At 48.8% G+C, this 22,216-nt stretch overlaps 1 protein-coding gene across 1 annotated transcript in view; it reads left to right on the plus strand.

Moving 5' to 3' along the window:
• TOX2 (TOX high mobility group box family member 2) overlaps window positions 1-22,216 on the plus strand; it is a 134,595-nt gene that overhangs the window by 78,614 nt on the left and 33,765 nt on the right. The window contains exon 4 of the mRNA XM_077765291.1: window positions 7,363-7,608. Within this exon, the coding sequence (XP_077621417.1) occupies window positions 7,363-7,608 (246 nt within the window). The remainder of the gene's footprint in view (window positions 1-7,362; window positions 7,609-22,216) is intronic.

A 22,216-nucleotide genomic window follows, 5' to 3' on the forward strand; every position in this document is an offset into this window, starting at 1 on the left:
GGTGAAATGGAGAACGTGTGTGGAAAGGCTGGGCCCAGTGGCTGGCACACAGTAGGTGCTCGGTAAGAAGTGGTAGCAGAGAGGGTTGGTATTCAGGTGTCCTGCATTTAGGATTTGATTGCATCCGAGGGAGACATGTAGTGTTTGCATGTTTAGTTATTTTTAAGTGTGCTAATCGCCTCTTTAAATGAATTGTCATAATTGTGTTATTCCAATATTTTGATACAACATATGCTTATTTTTGCAAAAGGCTTCTGGCTGGTTGGGCTGGTTCCAGTGTGTTGAGGTTTTGGGTTTTAAACGAAAGGAACAGACTCGTGCAGTCATTCAGCATTCACTGGGCCCATGCTCTGTGCCAGCACCTGTTCTGGTTGCTGCAGGGGCGGGAGGGGCGGGGAGCAGGCAGGAAGGTGGTGGTCAAGAGACATGAACCACCGATAACTGAAGGATTTCCAGTCTGCCAGGAGGGACCTAGGGGAGCTCTCACCCTGAAGTCTGGCACCCTCCCCATCTGATGTACTCACTCACCACATTCTAACTGAGCACCTATTGTGTGCTACACGCTGTGCTAGGTGCTGGTGACGAGACAGTCTTACTCCTGCCCTCATGGGGTCGGGGTGGGGGTGGGGGAGTGCAAGAAAAAGGTAAGTAATGAATAAAAGATAATTGGAGGTGTGTGTGATACCGTGGGGAGCACAAGCAAGGGGCCACAGAGGGGGAATGTGAGGAGGGGACTCCTGCTGCAGCAGGGAGGCTTCCTGGGACCCTGCTCTCTGGGCTGAGATGAGGCCCATGGCTGAGTCCCACCTAAAGCCAGTCAGCCCTCGGCCCATCAGGTTGAAGACATCACGCCATGGTGCACAAGCCTGGGGCGTGCAGAAGAGGAGTTCAGACCATTCACAGTGAGGGTACCAAGTGCGTGAGCTGTTGTCTACTTGCTGAGTGTTCTTGGGGAAGTTCCTTAACGTCTCTGGAACTCTGAGCAAGGGCAACAATGGCGACAAAAACAGCCAGCACCAAGAGGGCTGACTCCACACAAGGCAGCATGTATGGATCCACTTACTCTTTGCAACAGCCCTGTAGCCTCTGCTGTTATTAGCTTCCTTTCATGGGTGAGGAAACTGAGGCACAGAGAGGTTAAGTAGTGTGCCTCAAGTCACATACCTAGTGTGTGGCAGAGCCAGGATTCAAATACAGGCCCTCTGGCACTTGACCACACACTATACTCCTGTGCAATGGGGACAAATACCACCTGTGTCCAGGGCAGTCACAAAAGTTGAGTGAGGTGTATGCTCATGGCGTCTGTCCTGGGGCCTGGCTCATACATACTTTCAACTAATTATTCTTGAGCTCTTCCTTTGTGCCAGGTTCTGGGAAACAGGACAAACAAGGGCTGTCCTAGCAGAACTCACACTGAACATGAAACAGTTATGCAAGCAGTTAGTTAACTGCAGGTTTGATGAATGCTTCTAAAGAGAAAGCAGAGGAGCCTGGAGGCATGTAAGGGGCTCTGACCCACTCTAGATAGAGTATCAGGGAAGCCATTTAAACCAACCTATTGGTGAGGGGTGAGTAGGAATTAGTCAGATGAAGGAAGAGCATGTGCTGGGCACAACGTTCTAGCAGAGGGAACAGCCTATGTGAGGCCCTGGAGGCAGGTAAGGTCATTGTGGCTAGAGGGGTGATGGAGGACAGCCATGTGAGGATGGCAGAGCCATGTTTGAGACTGGGGGGCTTTATCCTCAGGATAGTGGGGAGCCATTAAAACCACTGAAAGTACGGAAGTGGCATGCTGAGGTGATGATCTTCCTAGAGACCACCCTAGCTACATGGAGGAGATGGACTGGCAGGGAAAGGAGTGGGCTGTGGAAGGCCAGGGCACAGGCTGTTGCACTTGTCCAGGTAAGAGACTGTGTGGTCTGGACCAGGGCAGTGGTGGTGGGAATGGAGAAAAATGGGTAGGTTTAAAAGACAGTTTAGAGGAGTCTCACTAGATTTGAGGAATGACCAAGGGTAAGCCCCAAGTCTGTAGCTTTATTAACTGGATGGAGGACTGGATGAGGGAGACACAGGTGGAGGGTGGGAGAGGACAACGTGACTATAGCTTTGCACATGTTGACCTTGAGATGTTTCTGAGACATTAGGTGAAAATATTAGGTGAGGGGAGGTGTTCAGATACTCACATCTGGAGTTCAGATGGGTGCCAAGATTGGAGGTGGAAACGTGGCACTAGATGGGAATTAAAACAGCCTGAGGTCCACCTGGGGAGAAGGTGTAAGGCAGGAAGAGAGAAGAGTCAGGACTGAGGCCAAGAAACTCTTACCATAGAAGGTTGGGTTAGAGGAGGAGGATTTGGCATTGGAAAAGGAGAAGAGGAAGCAAGAAGGTGGGCAGCATGAGGTTCTGGATGCTAAAGGAGGGGTGTTCTCAAGATGAGGTGAAGGGATAGTTGGCCTGCCATTGATGAGGGACAGTGAGATGTCATCTGTTTGTATCTGGCACCATGGAGGCCACTGGGTGGTGAGGGCCTTAGGAGCAGAGGAGGCAGGTCCCAGTGGGCTGTGGAGTGAGTGGGAGATGAGGAAGAGGGGGCTACAGATGAGGACAGCCCTTTCAGGAAGACAGGTGTGGACCGGGAGGAGGTGGTGGCAGCTGGAGAGGGATGGAGGAGTGTGCAAACCAGGGAGACATGAGCATTCTTCAGTGCTGATGACAGTGGTCCAGCAGAGGGGGAGGCCAAAAAGCAGGAGCAAGAAGGGTTAATGGGATGCCCAAAGTCCTGGGACAGATGGGGAAGGATCATTCCCTACAGAAGCAAAGAGCTTGGCCTTAGGAAGGAGGGATGGCTCTTTTGATATCAAAGCAGGAGGCAAGTTGGTACCAAATGGGCATGGTTGTGGTTCTGGCATCAGGATGCTGTTAGAGTTATTATCTGTGTTCCCTGGGAAGTAGAAGGTCGTTTGGTCATCTGCACTGGGTGAAGGGGCAGAGAAGGTGCTAGAGGATGAGAAAAGAAGACAGACGGGGAGAACCACCATGGAAATGAACAAGCTGGGAGGGAGCGGTTCCCAGAGGCATAAAGACACCACACAGAGCTGGTGACCATGATTTCTGGTGCAATTTGACCAAAGCCTTGCTCATCTATCTTGGTGAAGGTGAGAAGCAGTGGGTAGTTGGGTTCATATCATGATGCGGGTTTTACAAGCAAGGTGTTCGGCATAGAGGAGCAAAAGGGTTACAGAGTGCTTTCTCTCCTCCACCCATTTCTGATTACTTGGGGGTACCCTGGCTCCTTCTCCTCTCTGCCCCCTGCCTATAGCCATCTCCCTTCACCAACCCCTGTACCACTCCTACCCTTAACCATAACAGAATACCAGTTGACCTGTGGGCACCTTGTCTTGGTGGAGATGCACTTAAGGGCAAAATTACATTGACACCCACTTATATGCGCCAAAGTGCATCAAAATACAACCTGAAAAATCATTTTCATACCCCCCAGGGTGCCATGTTAAGATATTTAGAAGATTCTCTCTCCCTCCCCCCTCTACACATGTGCACACATGTGCAAGCACGCACATGTGCACACACACACACACACTCCAGTAGAGGTGTACTAGTTGTTGAGCATGGAGTGTTCAGAATGTATTTATTTGGGGAGTGGACAGAGTCTCAGTGGGGGAATGGCACCTGGAGACTCCTTGAAGAGGTTGCTGTGTCAAGTTGCACTCCTTGAAGAGTGTGCAGATCAGACCTTATTCCCTCCTAGTGGAACCTGGGTGAAGGCTCTATATCTTGTTTTTCTGATTTGTCAAATGGGGATAAATATGGGATTCTTTTAAGAATTAGAGATTAATTATATGTCAATTATATCTTAATAAAGCTGGGAAAACTGGGGAACCTGGGAGAACCTGGAAGACATCCATGTCAAGGTAGATTCACCTAGAGAATTAAGGAGATAGATACACCTGGGGAGTTTAGAGAGCTATCCGAGGTCATATTAGACACACATTTGTAATTAGGGAAACATAGGAGGTCATTATAGACATGCCTGGGGCATTAGGAGCACATTCTAGTTTTGTGTCACGTGCCTAGGAAATTATGGAGCAAAGACAGAATGGAGATGGCACACATGTAAAACACCCTGCTTAAGGAAACAATCCATAAAACTAATAGGCAACCAACGGAATGGGAAAAGATAGTTGCAAATGACATATCAGATAAAGGGTTAATATCCGAAATCTATAAGGAACTCACCAAACTCCACACCCAAAAAACAAACAACCCAGTGAAGAAATGGGCAGAAGATATGAAGAGACACTTCCCCAAAGAGGACATCCAGATGGCCAANTGATGGGTTTTCAAGAATCAAGAGAGTTATTATTCTAGGTAAGAGACGGTAGGGAAGAGGGTTGGGGTTGGGGCTTGATCTTCACCATTTAGAAGGAGGTGTTGCTTTGCTAAGCTCCTCAATAACAAGGCTGGATCAAAGCCTGTTTCTTGGTCCCCAACCCCTCAATTTGGCCATGACATGGCACTGCCACTAAGGATTATGAGGACCCAGATTTCTGGGATCTGTGTCACAGGCAAGGAAACATTACTTTCCTTTGGAGACAGTATAAACTGGATGAAGAGGGAGGTGACTGGAGTGAGGCTTCTTTCCAAATGTGTGACTTTGGGCAAGTAAATTCTTCTCTCTGTGTCTTAGTTTCTCTACCTATAAAATGGGCATATAATACCAGAAACCTCCTTCATTGGGTTGTTGTAAGAATTAATTCATTAAATTTTGTAAAGTGCTTGCACCTGGCATATACTATATGCTCAATAAATGCTAGATATTTATATTTCTTGATTAAAAAAAAAAAAAGCTTGAGAAAATTGTTTTCAGCAGACCTGAGACCTACCAGGACACGGTTTCCACCTATGTGTTGAGCTTCATCAGGAGCGACTGAGTCTTCCTTGGGTCCCCTCTCCTAGCCATTCCGTTAATCTCAGGTACCAGCTGTGGGTCCCCCATTAAATTAGATTCAATCTCACAAATATTGATTGAGTAGCTAGTTTTTAGCCATGGAGCTTGAGATGGTTGAGATGAGTCCATCCTCCCTTCTCTTTATGCAAATAGGGAAATTGAGTCCAGAGAGGGGCAATGATCATGCCATAAAGAGATTAGAGTGTACATATGGAGCAATGAGGCAGGGGTCAGTCCCCAAACCTGTGCAAGCCTTCCCTGCCCCATCCTGGTCCAGATCTTGGAAGCAGTGTCAGGTGATGGGAAGGAGCCAGATCTTGGGGGCAGAAGACTAGGTCCTCTTCCTGATGGTTGTGAAAGTCCTTTGCCACCAGCACGATCACTTCTTCCTGGACTGCACGTTGTTCTAGTTAGTGAGAGAATGTTGAGTGTAAGCACGCTGTTATTTCTGTGAAATAAGCCCACAGAAGCCCTGGCAGAGGGAGCCAGTGAGCAAAAGGTGGCTTGGGCTCTGGGTCCAAGGATGGGTGTGAGTGTGGCAAGGCACTTACCGTCTCAGAGCACATCTCTGTAGATGTGCAGGACTCTTCCCCAGGGCAGCTGTGGGGAGCTTCAAACATAGTGCCTGAGGAGAAAAGTTTGACACCAAGCAGGTGTTTAGATACAACATGCTCCTTGCTCTCACCATAGCTCTACTCAAATCCTACTCAGCCTTACCACTCAGTGGCCTCATCCAACAAGTATTTGCTGGGAGCCTACCTACCAGGAAGCAGATATTGTGTTGGGCTTCACCTACCCTAGTTATTTTAACAGACATATTTAACTTATCATAGAAAACAAGGATGTTGGAAGATGTCATTTCTCATATTCCACTTTGGTATTGTGGGGTCCCCTTACACATTATGTATTATGATTGTTCTAAGATTTACCATTATATTCGCCAGTACATCTGATGTCTTCCTTCAGTTCTGAAATATTCCCAACCATTATCTCTTCAGTTACTCCTCTTCCCCATTCTGTCACTCTTCTCCTTCCAGAATGCTGATTGAACAGGTGTCCTCAGGACCCCCTCACTTTGTCTCCTAATTTTTCTTTCCTAAAAGTTTTCTTATATGTCTCTTCTCTGACCCCTGACCTCTTTCAGAATATAGAAAAGGGGAGTGATTCCCCGTGATTGACATCACCTTGGTACCAAAACCCAATAAGGGCAGAAGGAAAGAGGGAAACTACAGGCCAGTTTCACTCATGAACTAGATACAAAAACCCTAAACAAAATGTCAGTGATCAAGATCCAGCAATGCATAAAAACAGTAATACATCACAACCAAGTTTATTCCAGAAATGCAAGGTTGCTTTAACATTTTCTAATGTTAAACCAAGTGAAGTAATTTACCATATTAACTGTATTAAAGGAGAAAAGTCACTTGAGCCTTTCATTAGATATAGGGAGAGAGAGTCCAATAAAAGTAAAACAACAATAATAAAAACCCATGCACACTTGAAAGAAAAACAAACACCTTGACAAACTAGGAATGCCCTCGGTCTGCTACAGAATTCCTGTAAGAGCCTACGGCAAACACTGTACTTAGTGGTAAAACACTGAAGTATTTAAGGAAGAAAGCAAGGGTCCCCACTTCCATCGTGTCTATTCAGCATTGTCCTGAATGCAAACAAACAAGGATTAGAAAGGAAGGTATTCAGTATAGCTCCTACCTTGTGCTCCTGGGGGGATCTTGGTGCCATTTGTCAAGATGAGAAAGACCGAGAGGGGATCCGATTGAACTGGGTGTTCAGGACACATAAGGAAAAGGCATCCAACTGCTGTGGGAGACTACCAGGCAGAGTTGAGGATACTTCAGCTCCATCCCAACTCTTCAACTAACCTTGGGTAGGCCACTTTCCTCTTGGTGTTTTTTCCTTAAGATTTTATTTTTAAGTAATCTCTACACACCAACATGGAAGTTGAACTTAACCCTGAGATCAAGAAGCACAGGCTCTTCCAACAGAGCCAGCCAGGTGCCCTGCCACTTTCCTCTTGGCCCTGAATTTTCCCATCTGTAAAATGGGTGGGTATAGGAAGATGGACTCACGGTGGGCTGCAGTGACCAGATCTGATGGGAAAATGAAGGAGAGAGGGGAACAAGAGCTGGTCCCATTCTCCGGGAGGGCAGGATTTTGTATACAGACTCTCTGGTGGTAAGGAGCACTCATCTAAAGATGGGGCAGGAATCTGACCAAGTCATCGGGCCATCTTGATTGTCTGCCTTGCAGAGGGATCATTCCTTCTTCCCTTTGAAGAAGTTGTTACCATTGTTGCTGCTATTATTGGTGCTATTAAGCATCTTCTGCGTTTGTGAGACACTGACTCCCAACTTCATGCCCTTTTGATGTTTTAGACCTACAGCAGCCAGAGCGAGAGCAACGAAGACTATGAGATCCCCCCAATAACACCTCCCAACCTCCCTGAGCCATCCCTCCTGCACCTGGGGGACCACGAAGCTGGCTACCACTCACTGTGCCACGGCCTCACGCCCAACGGACTCCTCCCCGCCTACTCCTACCAGGCCATGGACCTCCCGGCCATCATGGTGTCCAACATGCTGGCCCAGGACAGCCACCTGCTATCAGGCCAGCTGCCCACGGTGAGTCCCTGTCCTCCACCATGGATCCTGCTACTTACAGTAGGGAAGGGAGTTGAGGAGGGAGCAGAATGCTTGCGTGCCAGGTGTGGGCTCCGATGCTTGCGTGGGGGTCTGTGGAATATGAGGGCTGGGCATGGAGGGTCGTTTATGTCTTCACACAGGAAACTTCTGGAACTCTGTTTGTAATATCTTGGTATTATTCGTTTTGTCATTATTTCTAATAGTATAATCTCATCTTTATTTTTATTTTATAATGGCTTTATTGAGATATAATTCACACACCATACAATACACCCATTTAAGGTATGCGACCCAGTAGGTGTTAGTTACACAGGGTTGCGACCATCAACACAGTCCATTTTGCATCATTTTCATCACCCTGAGAAGAAACTCTGTACCCCTTAGTCATCATTCTCAGCACCCCCACCCTACAGCCCCCAGCCCTAGGTAACCACTGAGCTACTTTCTATTTCTAGATATCTGCCTATTCTGAACATTTTAGATAAATAGAATCATAATATTTTTTAAATATTTTGTATCTTGTTTAAGCTGCCAGGGAGAAAGGTGGTTGCTGAGTTAAAGTTTTCAGGATAAATAGAAATGCAGCAGGCAGACGAAGATAGGAAAGTACTTTCCAGGTTGAGGGAATAGCATGTACCAAAGCAAGATGCACATGGGCTCGTGTCATGCTTGGGGACAACATGTGGTTCATTTTCTTCATAGGGCTGGAGAGAAAGGACTTGGAGCAAGAGAAAAAGAGGAGGTGAAAGAGCTAGCTGGGCCTGGATCACAAGGGTCCTGAATCCCATTCTAAGGAAATGTATGATTTCTTAGCATCATGGCTGATTTGAACATTCAAGATCTACAGAACACTAGCAGAGCATTTTTGTATAATAGAAAAAGGCCCTTAAAGGGAATTCTAGTACCTCTCCTGAGTAACCACGATTTCTGTTTATTTTTGCTTTTTCCCTCACAGTTAATATTATATACTAGTCACAACTCTTAAGTTCATTTCTAAGTGGCAGAGACCAAACTCAAACTAACTTAGGCAAAAGGACTCAAATATCCAGGGGCAGACAGGGGTTTCAGGCATGGCTGGATCCAGAAACCCCAGTAGTGTCCTTAGGGCCCTATCCTATGCCACTGCCACACGGCAGGCATGGTAGCTGCTGGTAACCACCATCTTCCCTGACACCTCTGGCAAGTGGCAGTCTGGGTCTTCCAGGGAGGACCACAACGGAGCACGGCTTGACCAACCATCGTATCCAGGAGGAAGCAGTCTTCGGTTTTGTCAGCTTGGGTCACAAACTCACCAGTAGCAGGGGAGGAGGTCCATACAGATCTCCTGTCAGAATCACATGGTGCTGGGTTGATCGTGTTTATCTCTGCAGAGGGTACTGAGAGGCCACAGCCACGTGTGTGGCCCACTTCTAGCCGATGCCCGGGACCTTCGGGCACACAGTGTATATTCTAAGACTCTTTGCTGTGTTTTATTTATTCTTTACTCTTATTATCACCAACTTTCCTTGCTTTAAAAAAAAAAAAAAAAGCTGGTATCCTCTATGGATTGTTGTAAACTGCATCACAGTTTTTTCTTCTTTGAATCCAGGGGAGAAGTAAAAGGAGGAAGGGGTGGAGGAAGAGGGAGGCAGCCAGCTGAAGCTCCACATCGTACAATGTGCGGGGTCTGATGCAAGTGCTCAGTGGAAATGGATCCTGCATTTCTTGAGGAATACTTGTCTTTGGGGCCCATCAATAATGCAGGTCCTTGGTTTCTTCTGCTCTGTGAGACCTCAGGATTCCAGAGCCATATGGTTTTAATTCCTCTTTGATAGAATGCTGTGCCTTAGCTGCCTGCGCCGCTGATTGCTCACAAGACATCACTACTCCAGACCATGTCTTTGGGGAATTATGGTAACACAAGCCAGGGTGGGGTGCCAGCAGACGCCTCTGGCGTGTGTCCCGGGGAGGGCTGCGAATGCAGGGATGAGAATGGCCATAGTCCTGGGCCCCATGCTGCTGGCCTCTGGTGTGGTGGGCAGGGGAGACAGTGTGGATTAGTGGCTAGCGTGTGGGGCCATGGAGTCCCACAGACCTGCCTTAGATCCTGCCTCCACCCCCCGGGCTTCATTTCCTTATCTTGGAATCATAGCAGTGCCCGCCTCAAGGCCGCAGTGAAGTGTATCTCAGATCACGGGTGCAGTCTTAGCAAGTGCCTGGCAAGGAGCAAACCATCAGGGAGTATTTGTTAGTATTAGTAGTAATGGCGGTGAATTCCCACCGTAACCAAATGGCAGTGTTTTCCCGTGAATCTCACTTATGTAAAGGAACAGACCGCAGATATTCTCAGGAACCGTTGTAGGGCCACCTGGCTACAGTAGCTCTCGTAATCACAAAGAATGCCTGTCTATTAACCAAAAATGACCTTCTGATCACTCCTCCTAGGATTTGTTTTGGTTGGGCTCGGTCCAAATAGGCACTTTGAGTCATTTTCCAGATTTCTTTGAAACTAGCTCATGTTAAAGACACTTTACAAATTCAGAAAGCTTGAATTCTTTCATTAGCTTTCAAGGGTTCGCTGAGTTTTATATTCCCTCATTATATAATGAAAAATAAGCCAAACTGTCTTACCCAGGGGAGGGCTACTGGACCAAACAGGAAACGGGTAAGCATATGTCCATGCGTTGGGACTGTGTGGTAAAGAGAGACAAGGCAGGCTTAGAGACACATTTTTAGAATTTGTCTGAGTTGTAGGACGCAGGTGTGTGTGTGCATACAGACGTGCGCACCGCGGGTGGGGCTGGGAATTTCTTCGCCACCTGCTAGGTGTCAGGCACGGTGCAGAGGGCTTTACAAACTGCTCACACACGGCTCCCAGGAACCAAATGTGGCATCACAATAAGGGAACAGGGGGGTGTGGAGCAGGCAGGTGATTGTACTGGTTTTCTGTGGCTGCTCTAACAAATTGGCACAAACATGGTGGCTTAAAACAACCAGAAATTGATTGTCTCACAGCTCAGGGGGCTACAGCTTCAAATCAGTGTTGCTGGACCTAACATCAAGGTGTCTGGAGGGGTGAATTCCTCTGGAAGCTCTGGGGAGAATCCATCCCTTGCTGCTTCTAGCTTCTAAGGGTTGCTGGCCATCCTTGGCTTGTGTCCACAACACTTGAACTTCTGCCTGTCTTCACATGGCCTCCTCTGTACGCTCTCCTCTGCCTTTCTTGTAAGGACGCTTGTGATAGCATTTAGGAATAACCCAGGATAATCCCTCCATCTCAAGAGCTTTAACATAATCACACCTGCAAATTTTCCCCCCAAATGCACATTCCAGGGATTAGGATGGACGTTTTTAGGGGGCTGTTTTCAGCCTACCATATGGTGGTCAACTGTACAGCAGCCTTTATTGAGAGCCTAATAAGCACCAGGGATTGTCTGAGCCCTGGCTCTATAAGGTCCCCTTTATATATGTGTGTGTGTGTGTGTGTGTGTGTGTGATATCCAATCATATTTATGTTATATATATGTATAAAGTTTATTATTTTGAGAGAGAGAATGAGTAGGAGGGGAGCAGAGAGAGAGAGAAAGAGAATCTCAAGCAGGCTCCACACTGGCAGCACAGAGACCAACACAGGGCTCGATCCCACGAACCGTGAGATCGTGACCTCAGCTGAAACCAAGAGTCGGACGCTCAAGTGACAGAGCCACCCGGGCGCCTCCTTTAAGACGTCCTTGAGGAAGTCCTGGTACAGGCAGAGAGACAGGCGAAAACTCCGTTTCTGCTGTGTGTACCCAGAAGAGGCGCCTTTAGGAAGTGATGAGCTGACACATAGCAGGTTCTAGAAACACTTCATGAATAAACAAATGAGTGAACGACTGAATGTCACACAGTTATTAAGAAACAAAACAGGAATTCAAGCCCCGCTCTGGCTGCCCCCACGCACCTCTCAGTTTTACCAGGTGCCCGAGAGGTAGAGCAGCTGTGCCGCAGACGGCACGGACGCTGTTCCCATGGCCAGGAGGTCACAGATGCTATTTGCACAGGTTGAAGTGCGTCAGGGGTGTCATCCCTAGAGAGGTGGGTGAGGCCAGGGCATTTGACAACCATCTCGTTTATGCCAGGCCCTTTTGGCTCTGGTCCCAGAGGCCACCGATTCCTTCTGGTCCCCTGGCCTGGCCTGGTGACCTCCTGACATGCGTGGCTGTTGGCTTTTCTGCTTTTAAGGTATGGCTGCTGGTAGGAACCCTGTGCAGTATTGGAATCAGGCCCCTTTTACAAAATTAAATATGCTTAAAGCTTCTCCCTCGACTTTAGCGTCTTAACTGATTAAACATTCATTTCCAAGACAAAAAGAGTCAATTTAGTATGAAAGATACATTTTGCCGGTTTAATTTAAAGCACTGCACCTCCATCTGACCCCTATTTTCATAACTCAATAATTTTATCCTGTGTTGATTGTCTCATTTTGAGAGAGATATTGTATGTATAAATCAGTTTCTAAAATACCCAAAGAAACTGGAAGAGTGGAATTTATTAAGCGGCCTCTGTTAAGTCTGAAATAATTTATTTTGGAGTCGTCCTTGGGAAATGTTCGAGCTTACGGTCCTGGCATACTCAGAAGAGGAAATCTCCAGGGAAGGGCCAGGGCCGGGTGCTGCCAGGCAAGCCCCGGGGAGCCTGCACCTTCTGTGAGACCGGAGAGAGTCCGGGGAGAGTCTTGAGTGGGTGGAGACGGGCCCGAGTGGAAAGGAGTCTGGCAAAGTTGTCCTTGCCCCAGCCATGGGTTCTGGTGATTTGGGGAATGTGGGGTTTCCCTAAGCCGAACCCTCGGTGTTACTGGAGCCGTGTGGTCCAGTTTTGGGCCTCAGTTACCACAGGATGGCACGCAGCTATCATTCAAGCATTCTCTTCCAGAGTTGACTGTTGTTTGCTTTTTCTGGGGCCTTGGACAAGTCTCATCTCTCCCAGCCTCAGTTTTCCCATCTATAGAACGGGGATTGAGATTCCAGCTCTGGCGAACTCACAAACAGGCAAATGGGAATGAATAACTGCTCAGTCAGCTAGGATGCATTGGACAAGGGTATGGGTTTGACGTCGGATAGACCATCTACTACCACCACTGCACATGTCACTGGCCCAGGGGGCTCAGATCTTACCAACTTGAATTAAAATCCTGAGTGCCAGACTGGTAGTTTTAGATCCTTTGTGTTCTATGTCCCTGTCCCAAAGCATCTTGGTAGGACTGGTCCTTCTCCCACACAGAGTGGGCTAGGGGCCATGGTTCAGGAACCCCATGCCAAGTGAAAGTTCTTTCCAGACTAGTATCCTGGGGTAGGCTGTCGGGGCAGGGGTTGGGCATTCTAGTTTCCTCTACTCCCCATTGCTTTAGAGGCGGTTCCCATGAGAGAGCCTGCAGCTCTGGGTTAGGGCCTGGGGTCTGGGGCAGAGTCCGTATTGACCCTGGGAGGTCCTTGGTACACCTCCTAACACCTCCACCCTTCTCTTCCTCTTCCCCTCCAATCTCCTTTCTCTCTCTCCTCCTCCCTTCCCTGCCTTACCCCTTCTCCCCCAGGAGATTTGGTCTACCTCTGTTTGATTCTCACAAGTTGAGATGCAGGGGATTCTGCTCCTGAGTCTGAAAAAAAGGGACCAAAGACCTGCTCCCCCCCCAACCCTTGTCTGGACTTCCGAGCCACGGTGGGCAGTAGACACCCGCAATCCAGACTCTTTGTTTTCTTGCCCTTAATGCATTTAATTTATTTGTTTGTTTGTTTTGGCTTATGACTGTATTAGTTAGTTTTCACTGTGTACCAAGCTTGAAGCAAACAATGAACTTTTACTATTTCTGGTGATTCTGTGGGTGGGTAGGTCTTTTGATCTGGACCAGCTTGTCTGATTCCTGGGGTCAGCATGCAGCTGGCCTGGGACAGCCTGGTCTAGGGCGACCTTGTTTACATTCTGGCAGCTGGCCTGATGTCGGCTAGGGCCAGTGGTCTCTCATCCCATGGTGGCCCGGGCCTGTTTACATGGCGACGGCCACAGGGTTCCCAACAGCGTCAAAGAAGGACAGGCCCCAGGTGCAACCACATTTCTTCTTCTTCTTTTAATGTTTATTTATTTCTGAGAGAAAGAAACAGACACAGAGTGCGAGCAGGGGAGGAGCAGAGAGAGAGGGAGACACAGAATCCAAAGCAGGCTCCAGGCTCTGAGCTGTCAGCACAGAGCCCAGCGCGGGGCTTGAACCCAAGAACTGTGAGTTCATGACCTGAGCTGGAGTTGGTCACTTAACCGACTAAGCCTCCCAGGCGCCCCGAACCATTTTCAAACCTCCGCTTGTGTCATGTTTGCTGATGTCCCATTGACCACAGCAAGGCACGTGGCCAAGCCTAGATTCCAGGAGCGATGAAATCAGCCCCACTTCTTTTTAAAAAAATTTTTTTAATGTTTTATTTATTTCTGAGAGAGAGAGAGTCAGCATGAGCAGGGGAGGGTCAGAGAGAGAGGGAGACACAGAATCTGAAACAGGCTCCAGGCTCTGAGCTGTCAGCACAGAGCCCAACATGGGGCTTGAACCCACAAACCTCAAGATCGTGACCTGAGCCAAAGTCGGACGCTTAAGCAACTGAGCCACCCAAGCACCCCAGAAATCAGCCCCACTTCTTAAAGGAAGAAATCTCAGTATTGCACTGCAGAAGGGTATGGATGCAGGGAGGGCAGGAACTTGGGCTGTTTTTTGAAATCTATTGTGATAGTGCTTTGTTTGGCTTATGTGCTTTTGTTTTCTTGACATCTAGTATCTCCTACTAGTTAGGAGCATGGTGTCTGGAGTTAAGCTGACCCAAGTTCAAAACCCAGCTTCACCATTTGTTACCTTTAACCCTGAGACTCAGACCAAGGGGTTAATCCTCCATGAGCCTCAGTTTCCTCATCTGTAAAATGGAGGGACTTTTACTTGCCTCGTAGGAACTTGTGAAGATTTAATGATCAGATATAGCAAAAGTGCTCAGCCCAGTGCCTGGCACACAGTAGGCACTTATAATAAATATAAGCTACTCTATTAATTTTGCTGATGGAGTTTGGGTGCCTTCAGCCTCGTATCTGTTTGTCCAGCCTGAGCTGCTAGGGGGTCGGCTTTGTTGGGGCAGTAAGTAGCCAGGCTGGCTCACCTGCGGGGGGCCAGGCCCAGGGGTGGGTGTTGGGAAAGGCAGGTCGGAGGCTCAGGTGCAGTGGGAAGGAAAAGGCCCCAGTTCAAGAGTGGGCTGGAGGAAGTGGGCTGGAGGAAGCATGTTACCTCCACTGGGACCTCAGTTGGGACTCAGAGCTTAAAAGCAACCACAAAGTGACAGTCCCACTACCTGCCAAGAAGACAGGACCCCTAGCCTGGGTGGCTCAGTCGGGTGGGCATCTGACTCTTGATTTTGGCTCAGGTCATGATCCCAAGGTCATGGGATCGAGCCCTGCGTCCGGCTCTGTGCTGAGCATGGAGCCTGCTTAGCATTCTCTCTCTCTCTCCCTCTGCCCCTCTCCCTCACTCACACTCTCTCTCTAAAATAAATAAAAAGAAAGAAAGAAAAGAGAAGACGAGGACCCCAAGCCCAACTTTTCTGGAATGCTTGATGAGGGGCAGGATCCATCTCAGTAAAAACAAGGGGTTCACGGGGATACCCCAGCTTGGGTTTTTGCAGGGTACCATGTTTGTGTGCAGTTACCCTCTGGGGGGTGGGAATGGGGGTGCTGATCTCCGAAATGGGCCTCTGAGGATCCTTAAGTGGGGGTAAGCAGAGGCCCAGAGGTCTCTTTATATTCAGCAGAGTCTGGATAAGACTCCCGCCCCCTGTTTTTCAGAGGCAGTAAGCGAAAGAAATATGTCTTTTTACATTTTATAAAACTCAGAAAAATGGCTTTAAACAGCTTTTGCTCTCCTGCTATAATTATTTATTTTCAAACACTCCTGCAGGGGACTGCTCCGTTTTCTTATCCTGCACTCCTTTTTCTCATAAATGAACCATCACTTCAATAAATCATTATGAAAACAGAGACTAACACCAGCTCTGAAAGGTTGAAAGATTTATGTAACACATTTATGTTTCCCATTTTCTCATTCTGGTACTCGGCTGCAAAAGCTAAGCTAATAAAAGCTGCTATTAATATTTCTTGTTGCCTAGCAACCCCAGAGCGGGAGTAATAGCTTCAGCTAGAAAAATAGATGACCGATAAGGAAAAATTCAATTCTTTTATTATCTCAGGGGGAAATGGCCTTTTACTGGAACATTATGATGTACGAGTGTGAAGTTGAACACAAAAGATTTTTTTGTGTGTTTGTTTTTCTATTTTTAATGAACATTATTTTACCTCCACTAACTCTTTTAGGGCACTTTTGTTTTCCTTTGCACTCTCCCCCCGCCCACCCCATCCCTCATGCTTAATTTAGCAGCTATAGTAGTTAAGAACCTGTCAGCGTTTTTTAGTTTAAAAATGGTTTTTGCAAAGGTTTATAACTCGGTCATAAAAATTCACTCCCTGTGAAAACTCAGGCCAGTGATAAGCCAACACCAGGCTAGTCCTCTGTGAACAGGCCCCCGTTTGTTGAGAGATAAGACTCATGGTTTTCACTAAGAGAAAGGTCGGAAAAGAACAGAATGTGTTCTTTTCCGTGTCCCAGTTTCCTTTGGAACCTGGGGATGCTGTCTCTTCTGAGAACTGTTTGCTCTAAAGTTTGAGATGTGTTCAAAGGGGAAAGGGTGAGGGCTTAAGCATTTATTGAATACCTGCTGTGTACAGACTTTGGTCCCATTGCTTCTTCCCAGCAGCCCATTATTATCGCTGTTTGTCAGCCGCAGAAACTGAGACAGAGAGAGGCCAAGCAACCAGCTCAAGGTAGCACGGTGCCATTATGTCTCACACACCCATCCCTTAGCATCGGGTTCTCAACCCAGCACCACCGGCATCGGGCCAGGAAGCCCCTCCGTGGTGGGGGGCTGCCCTGTGCCTTGTAAGATGCCCAGCAGTACCCCCAGCCTCCATCCACTATCCCTGGCCTCTGGGAGTTCTCCCTCAGTCAAAACCACAATAAAAACTGCCTCTAGTTGGTGCCAAACGTTCCCTGGAGGATAAAATCAACTCTGGTTGAGGACCAGTGCGGGCTGTTTCTTCTCTTTGGAAGGCTCTGCCCCGCTGTCAACCTGCTGAACTCCTTTTCCTGTGTTAGGACCCAGCTCAGAAGTGATCTTCTCTCTGAGGCTGCCTAGACCCTCTGGGCCGGGAATAGCGTGAGGCGAGTGGGGCACTTGCCTCAATCTTAAAATTTTAAGAGAGGGCCAAAAAATTCAGTAATCAAGATAAACGGTATCTTACTGCGGTATTTTTTTTTTTTTTAATCAAAATTACCACAAGAAAACCACAATGAACAGCATATGAAAAGCTTAAATAAAGGTGAGATCAGTCTGAGTTCATGGAGACAGGTGGCTCACTGTGCTCCCAGCCTGGGATGGCTTTGAAGGCTAGGTCTGTGCTTAGGCCTTCCTCTGGCACCAGCATCTGGCAAAGGGCCTGCCTGGCCTAGCGGATAACCGTCAACGTCTATTAATTGGCTGAATGAACGGAGAAGAGAGACGGCTCATCCAAGGTCATGGAGTGAGAAGAAAGAGGGAGCTAGAACTTGAACCTGAGCCTCTGGCTCCAAACCCAGTGCTGTCTGCACCCTTCAGGCTGGGTATAGGAAAATGAGGGTTGCCTGCAGAGCTGTCGGAGGACTCAAAGATGCCCTGGGGTGCTCACAGCCTGGGGGAGGGGCGAGGTAACAGCAGCCATGATTTTGGGTTGGTGTCCACATGGCTTTCCCTACAGCTCTCAGTTTAGGCTTATAACTCCCGTACCAGGCAGCGGCTTCTGAGGCAGAGCACCTCCAAGAACAGAACCTGGTGGCCATCGCCTCAGAGCACTGTTCATGCTCACTGTGGCCACAGATGCCTTATCTTAGTCTTTGGAGAGCAAGGACCACATCTTGTTGGACCCCATATCCTCTTGGCACACTTTTCATAAGTGAGTGGCTGAATTATCTCTAACTGTAGTCTGCTAACATTTATTTACCACTTATTATGTGCCTGGCACCCTCTTAAGCCCTTTATATTTGTGCTCACATTTCATCCAGTAAGGAGATATTCTTACTGTTGCTACTTTACAGATGAAAAGGCAGAGGCACAGAGACAAATCACTTGGTCACACAACTCTCAGTTGTGTGGTGGCCCCAAAATTTGATGTCAGGATGACTGCTGGGTGTCCAGTATCTAAACTGTACAGCCTTCAAATGAGTGATTGAATGAAGAATGAGCAAGGGAGTGAGCCGCCAGCCAGGACTGAGATCCACTTCCTCTATTCGACTCTGAGTCAGGCCATTCATGTTCATAAGGAAGCACAGCATGAAGTATGAAATGCTAGCTTGGAACAAGGAACAGAGGAATACTGAGGAGTTCAGAGGAGAGTAGTAGCAGGGGAGGCTTCTTGGAAGAGGTGGCCTTGGGGGTGGGCCTCAGGGGCCGGACAGCAGCAGCAGAAGCCTGAGAAAAGGAAATTGCACACCTGTCCAGACTAATCCTTGTTCAGACCCAATCACCACCCTTTCTGCTGGGAGTCACAAAACAGTTTGTGATGTTTTACGATTGCCTAGGTAACCCTCTGGTGCCCACCCTCTCCACCCCATGCCAGGCTTCTAATTGGTGCCATGACCCTCTGCCGCGAACGGTGCAAGGGGCGGGCATTTAACTTCCATTCTGGGCGAGATGCCAGGTTCGCCAGACCACCTCTCCCTCTGAGACCCGCTCCCGAGTCATGAGGGAGAATTCAGGGAAAATCACAGCAGCAACCATCAGCCGCAGCTCCAACATTACCCAGCATAATGGCCCTTTCCTCTGAGTGCATATTCAGTACCATGTTTGGGAAAATGAGCTTTTAATGTACCGTCGGCATTGCTCGGAAGCCATCTCTGGCTCTGTAGAATGTCTGGAGCACATAAAACTTGAGATCTATGGGAGTCATTTTCCCTCTGCTCTGGCTGGGTAATAAAAAGTCAGTCTCCTGCACTCTTTCTCTCACCTTGTGGCTTTGTCCATTTAGAACTCAGAGTCTTTAGAAAAGGCAGCAAGAGAGACTCTTGAATGCTGAGAACAAACTGAGGACTGATGGGGTGGGGGGGGGAAGGGGGGAGATGGGCATGGAAGAGGGCACTTGTGGGGATGAGCACTGGGTGTTATATAGAAACCAACTTGACAATAAACTATTTAAAAAAAAAAAAAAGAAAAGGCAGCAAGACAAATAAAACTCATCTAAATATTAAGGCTCCAGAGGAGAGTGTCACATCAGTGCACTGTTGAAGCTGCGGAGCCAAGAGCATCTCCAGGGGTCGGTGGGAGACTTCCTTCCACTTACTGGAGGGGATGGGCTGTGGCTGCAGCTGTGAGGCTGCCTCCTGGTGTCCAAGCAATAGTGTGTAACGGGAGCCTGGAGTCCTGGGGTCCCTGGTCTGCCCTGCTGGGGGATCTGGGGCATTATTCTCCCTCTCTGAGCCTCCAGTAGGTTGAAGCTGATGCTACTTACCTGACAGGGTGGTGGTTAGGGTCAAATGTGCTAATAAAATACTCCTGGTGCTTAGCTTTATGTGTGGGATGCAGCATGTCTCATATGGGTTTGTTGACTGACTGACTGACTGAATGAATGAATGAATGAATGAACAAATAGTAAATGCTGCCTGTTTAAACACAAACTGTAGAGCGCTGCCTGTTGTAGGTGGCGAGTAGGCCAGATGGGGTCCCAATAGCTTATTCCATCTCACAGTAAAATCCACCCTGTCTCATCTAACCTTGGAAGGAGATGGAATTATCCTCATTTTACAGATGTGTACCTGAGACTCCAAGGGCAAGTGGCTTGTCTGAAGACACACATCCAGGAAGTGGAGAAGGCAGCTTGGGAGCCTTGTTCCCTTGACCCCAAGTATCTTGTGCCTTCAGCATCATACAGAAATGTCACTGGCCCCAGCCCCCACCCTGAACTGGGGGCAGGACCCTCGTCCCTGTCAGTCCAGCCAGTGGGGGGTGGTCAGAGCTGCCACTTGAGACAGAGTTGGTAGGAAGTTCAAAAATGGCCCCTGTGGCTATTTCCCCAATCTCTTGGTAGCAAGGCAAAAGGAAAGGAACTTTGGGGTGAGTAGTTAGAGCCTGTCATTGGGCTGAGTCCGTCACATGGAACCGTGGGCCTGGGATGCTAGAGCCTTGAGGCATCTCTCCTGAATAAGCCATTATGAGTTTTTCCCTGTCACCCCAGAAACTGACAAGAGACCCAGGGTAAGGAAACCTGGGTTCCCTTCCTACCTCTGCCACCACTAATGGGTTACGTACGGCCAGCCACTTTCCTCCCGGCCTCACACTCTTCGTATGTTGAGTGGGCAAACCCCAGATTGCTGTAGGGAGTTGAGGAGACAGCATGTAGGTATAGAGAGCGTCTCTGAAGTGTGTCATGGATGGGCCCTGCAAGGGGTTGTTGTCACTGAGGTCAGAGCCACAGGTCAAGCAGGCTAGGGGTTTGGGAGAGAGTGCTCTGGGGTCAGACAGCTGCACGTGTAACAAGTTGTGTGACCTCAGCCAGGCCACTGAACCTCTCTGTGCCACAGTTTCCTGACGGGGTTGTTGTGAGGAGTGAATGGTAGAGGGTGTCCAGATCCGCATGAGAGGGAGGTCCGCCTGGTCACACAGGGAACTCTCAAGCGAGAATCAGACCACAGGGCTGCCGGCATTGGTGCCCTTGGGTGAGGTGTGAGTCAGTCGCTGGTCAGGCTGGGACGGGGTGGGGCTTGTGCACAGCTTCCTAGGCAAGACGACTCGTGCTGATCAGGGCAGTTCTGAGAAAAGAGGGCACCTGCCAGCCTTTGGCAGCTGGCACACTCAGGAATCCATCCGGCCAGGGCTCGGGCAACATCTGAGTCTAAAATGAGTTCCTGCTAGGATCAACATCACCTGCGGATGTGTTAGAGGTGCAGATTCCCAGGCCCCACCCTAGACTCTCAACCTGTGTTTAACCAGCCCTCCAGGGGATTCTGATGCCGCTGAGCACCACTGGCTTGCCACCATCCTCAGGGGGGCCCACGTTCCCCATGTTTTTAGGGAACACAGCACTGTCACTCACGTGTCAGGTTGCCTCGAGGGTTTTATCACACCTGTGACAGTTGCAAGCCTTATCCCCCAGAGAAACCAGAGAATCCACAACCTCTGCCAGGGGCTCCAGACTCTTCTCAGCCCCTTATGCCTCCCGCAGGCTCAGGCCTTGAAGCAGACCCTTTGGCATGAGGAGCATCCCCAGCCTAAGACCTGAAGGACTCCAGATCTCCTTAGACTGTACACTGTCCCATCCTTGTGAGGTTCATGGGTAACTGTGCACCAGGGGTCGGCCCAGAATTAGAAACAAAATGCAGCAGGGGAAAGAAGGGAGCCTCAGGGCGGGGGAGATCACCGGGACCTCTGTGTGACTGGGAGGGAGGGTCCTGCCAGCTGCTTCTGGGGGACTGTACCTGTGTGCCAGGTACAGGGCAGTCAGTAAAGCCTGTTCTTGGAGACCATGAGAGGATGGAGTGTGGGCAGCCAGACAAACAGACGCAAGCTAGACACCTTCAGCACTGGCAGCAGCTGTTCAAGAAGAAGGGGGCCTTGGTCAAAGATGACAGCAAAGTGTGGGTCCCCCACCAGACATCCAGGGCCCTGTGGGTCAGCTGAGATGGTCACTCCCCCATCCCACAGGACTCTTCCTCTCCCTTGGGAACCCCAGACCTTGGGCCCCTATGGCTTTGCACATAAGAACCCTCCTCCCTGCTCCTTTTCACCTGTCTTGTGAACTTGGCATAGTCTTACTTGCTGTGTCCCTGCTAAGGTGGAGCAGAATTCCAGCCAGCAAATTGGCTGTACCCTTCACTGCGCGTCCTCACCATTGTGACTTTGGTCATACTAAATCGCAACTGTATCTTCCCCTAACCCTCAGTGCAGTAGGGAACAGGCTCACCCTGCCCCCAGCACATAGTGAAAGCCTGACACCCAAGAAGATGTTCACAAGGGACCAGCGGGCAGCCAATGACACCGGAGACCAAACTATCTTCTGGGAATAGGGCTTAGCCCCTGCTGTGGCCCCTCTGCCTATAGACACTCACATGGTGTCTCTGTGCCCACTGCCCACTGCCCTGCTGAAAAGGGTCAGCACTTTGCCGGAATTAATATCACTGGCTTTGGACCTCGAGAGAAATGGATTTAAATCTGAGTTCCTCCAGCTGCTTGCTGTATTGAGCAAGCTACCCACCCCCTCTGAACTTTAGTTTTCTTATGTGTAAAATGGATATGTTAATAATTCTTACCGTATGGAGTTGTTTTGATAATTAAATGTTATAATGCTTATAAAATGCTCAGCATGGTAGCCATAACAATGCTATTAGTCTCTAAGCACTTTGTGTATGAACTGCCTCTGTTTTTCTTCCCTGCCAACCCACACGGAGAGCTCTGTATCCTTTCTAGATCCCCCAAGAAATCCACCTGCCAAGTATTGATGGACAAAGTCAGCTCCTGGGGGGGGGGGGTTT

This window comes from Crocuta crocuta, unplaced genomic scaffold, assembly GCF_008692635.1.
Source record: "Crocuta crocuta isolate KB4526 unplaced genomic scaffold, BGI_CrCroc_1.0 scaffold477, whole genome shotgun sequence".
Taxonomy (NCBI): domain Eukaryota; kingdom Metazoa; phylum Chordata; class Mammalia; order Carnivora; family Hyaenidae; genus Crocuta; species Crocuta crocuta.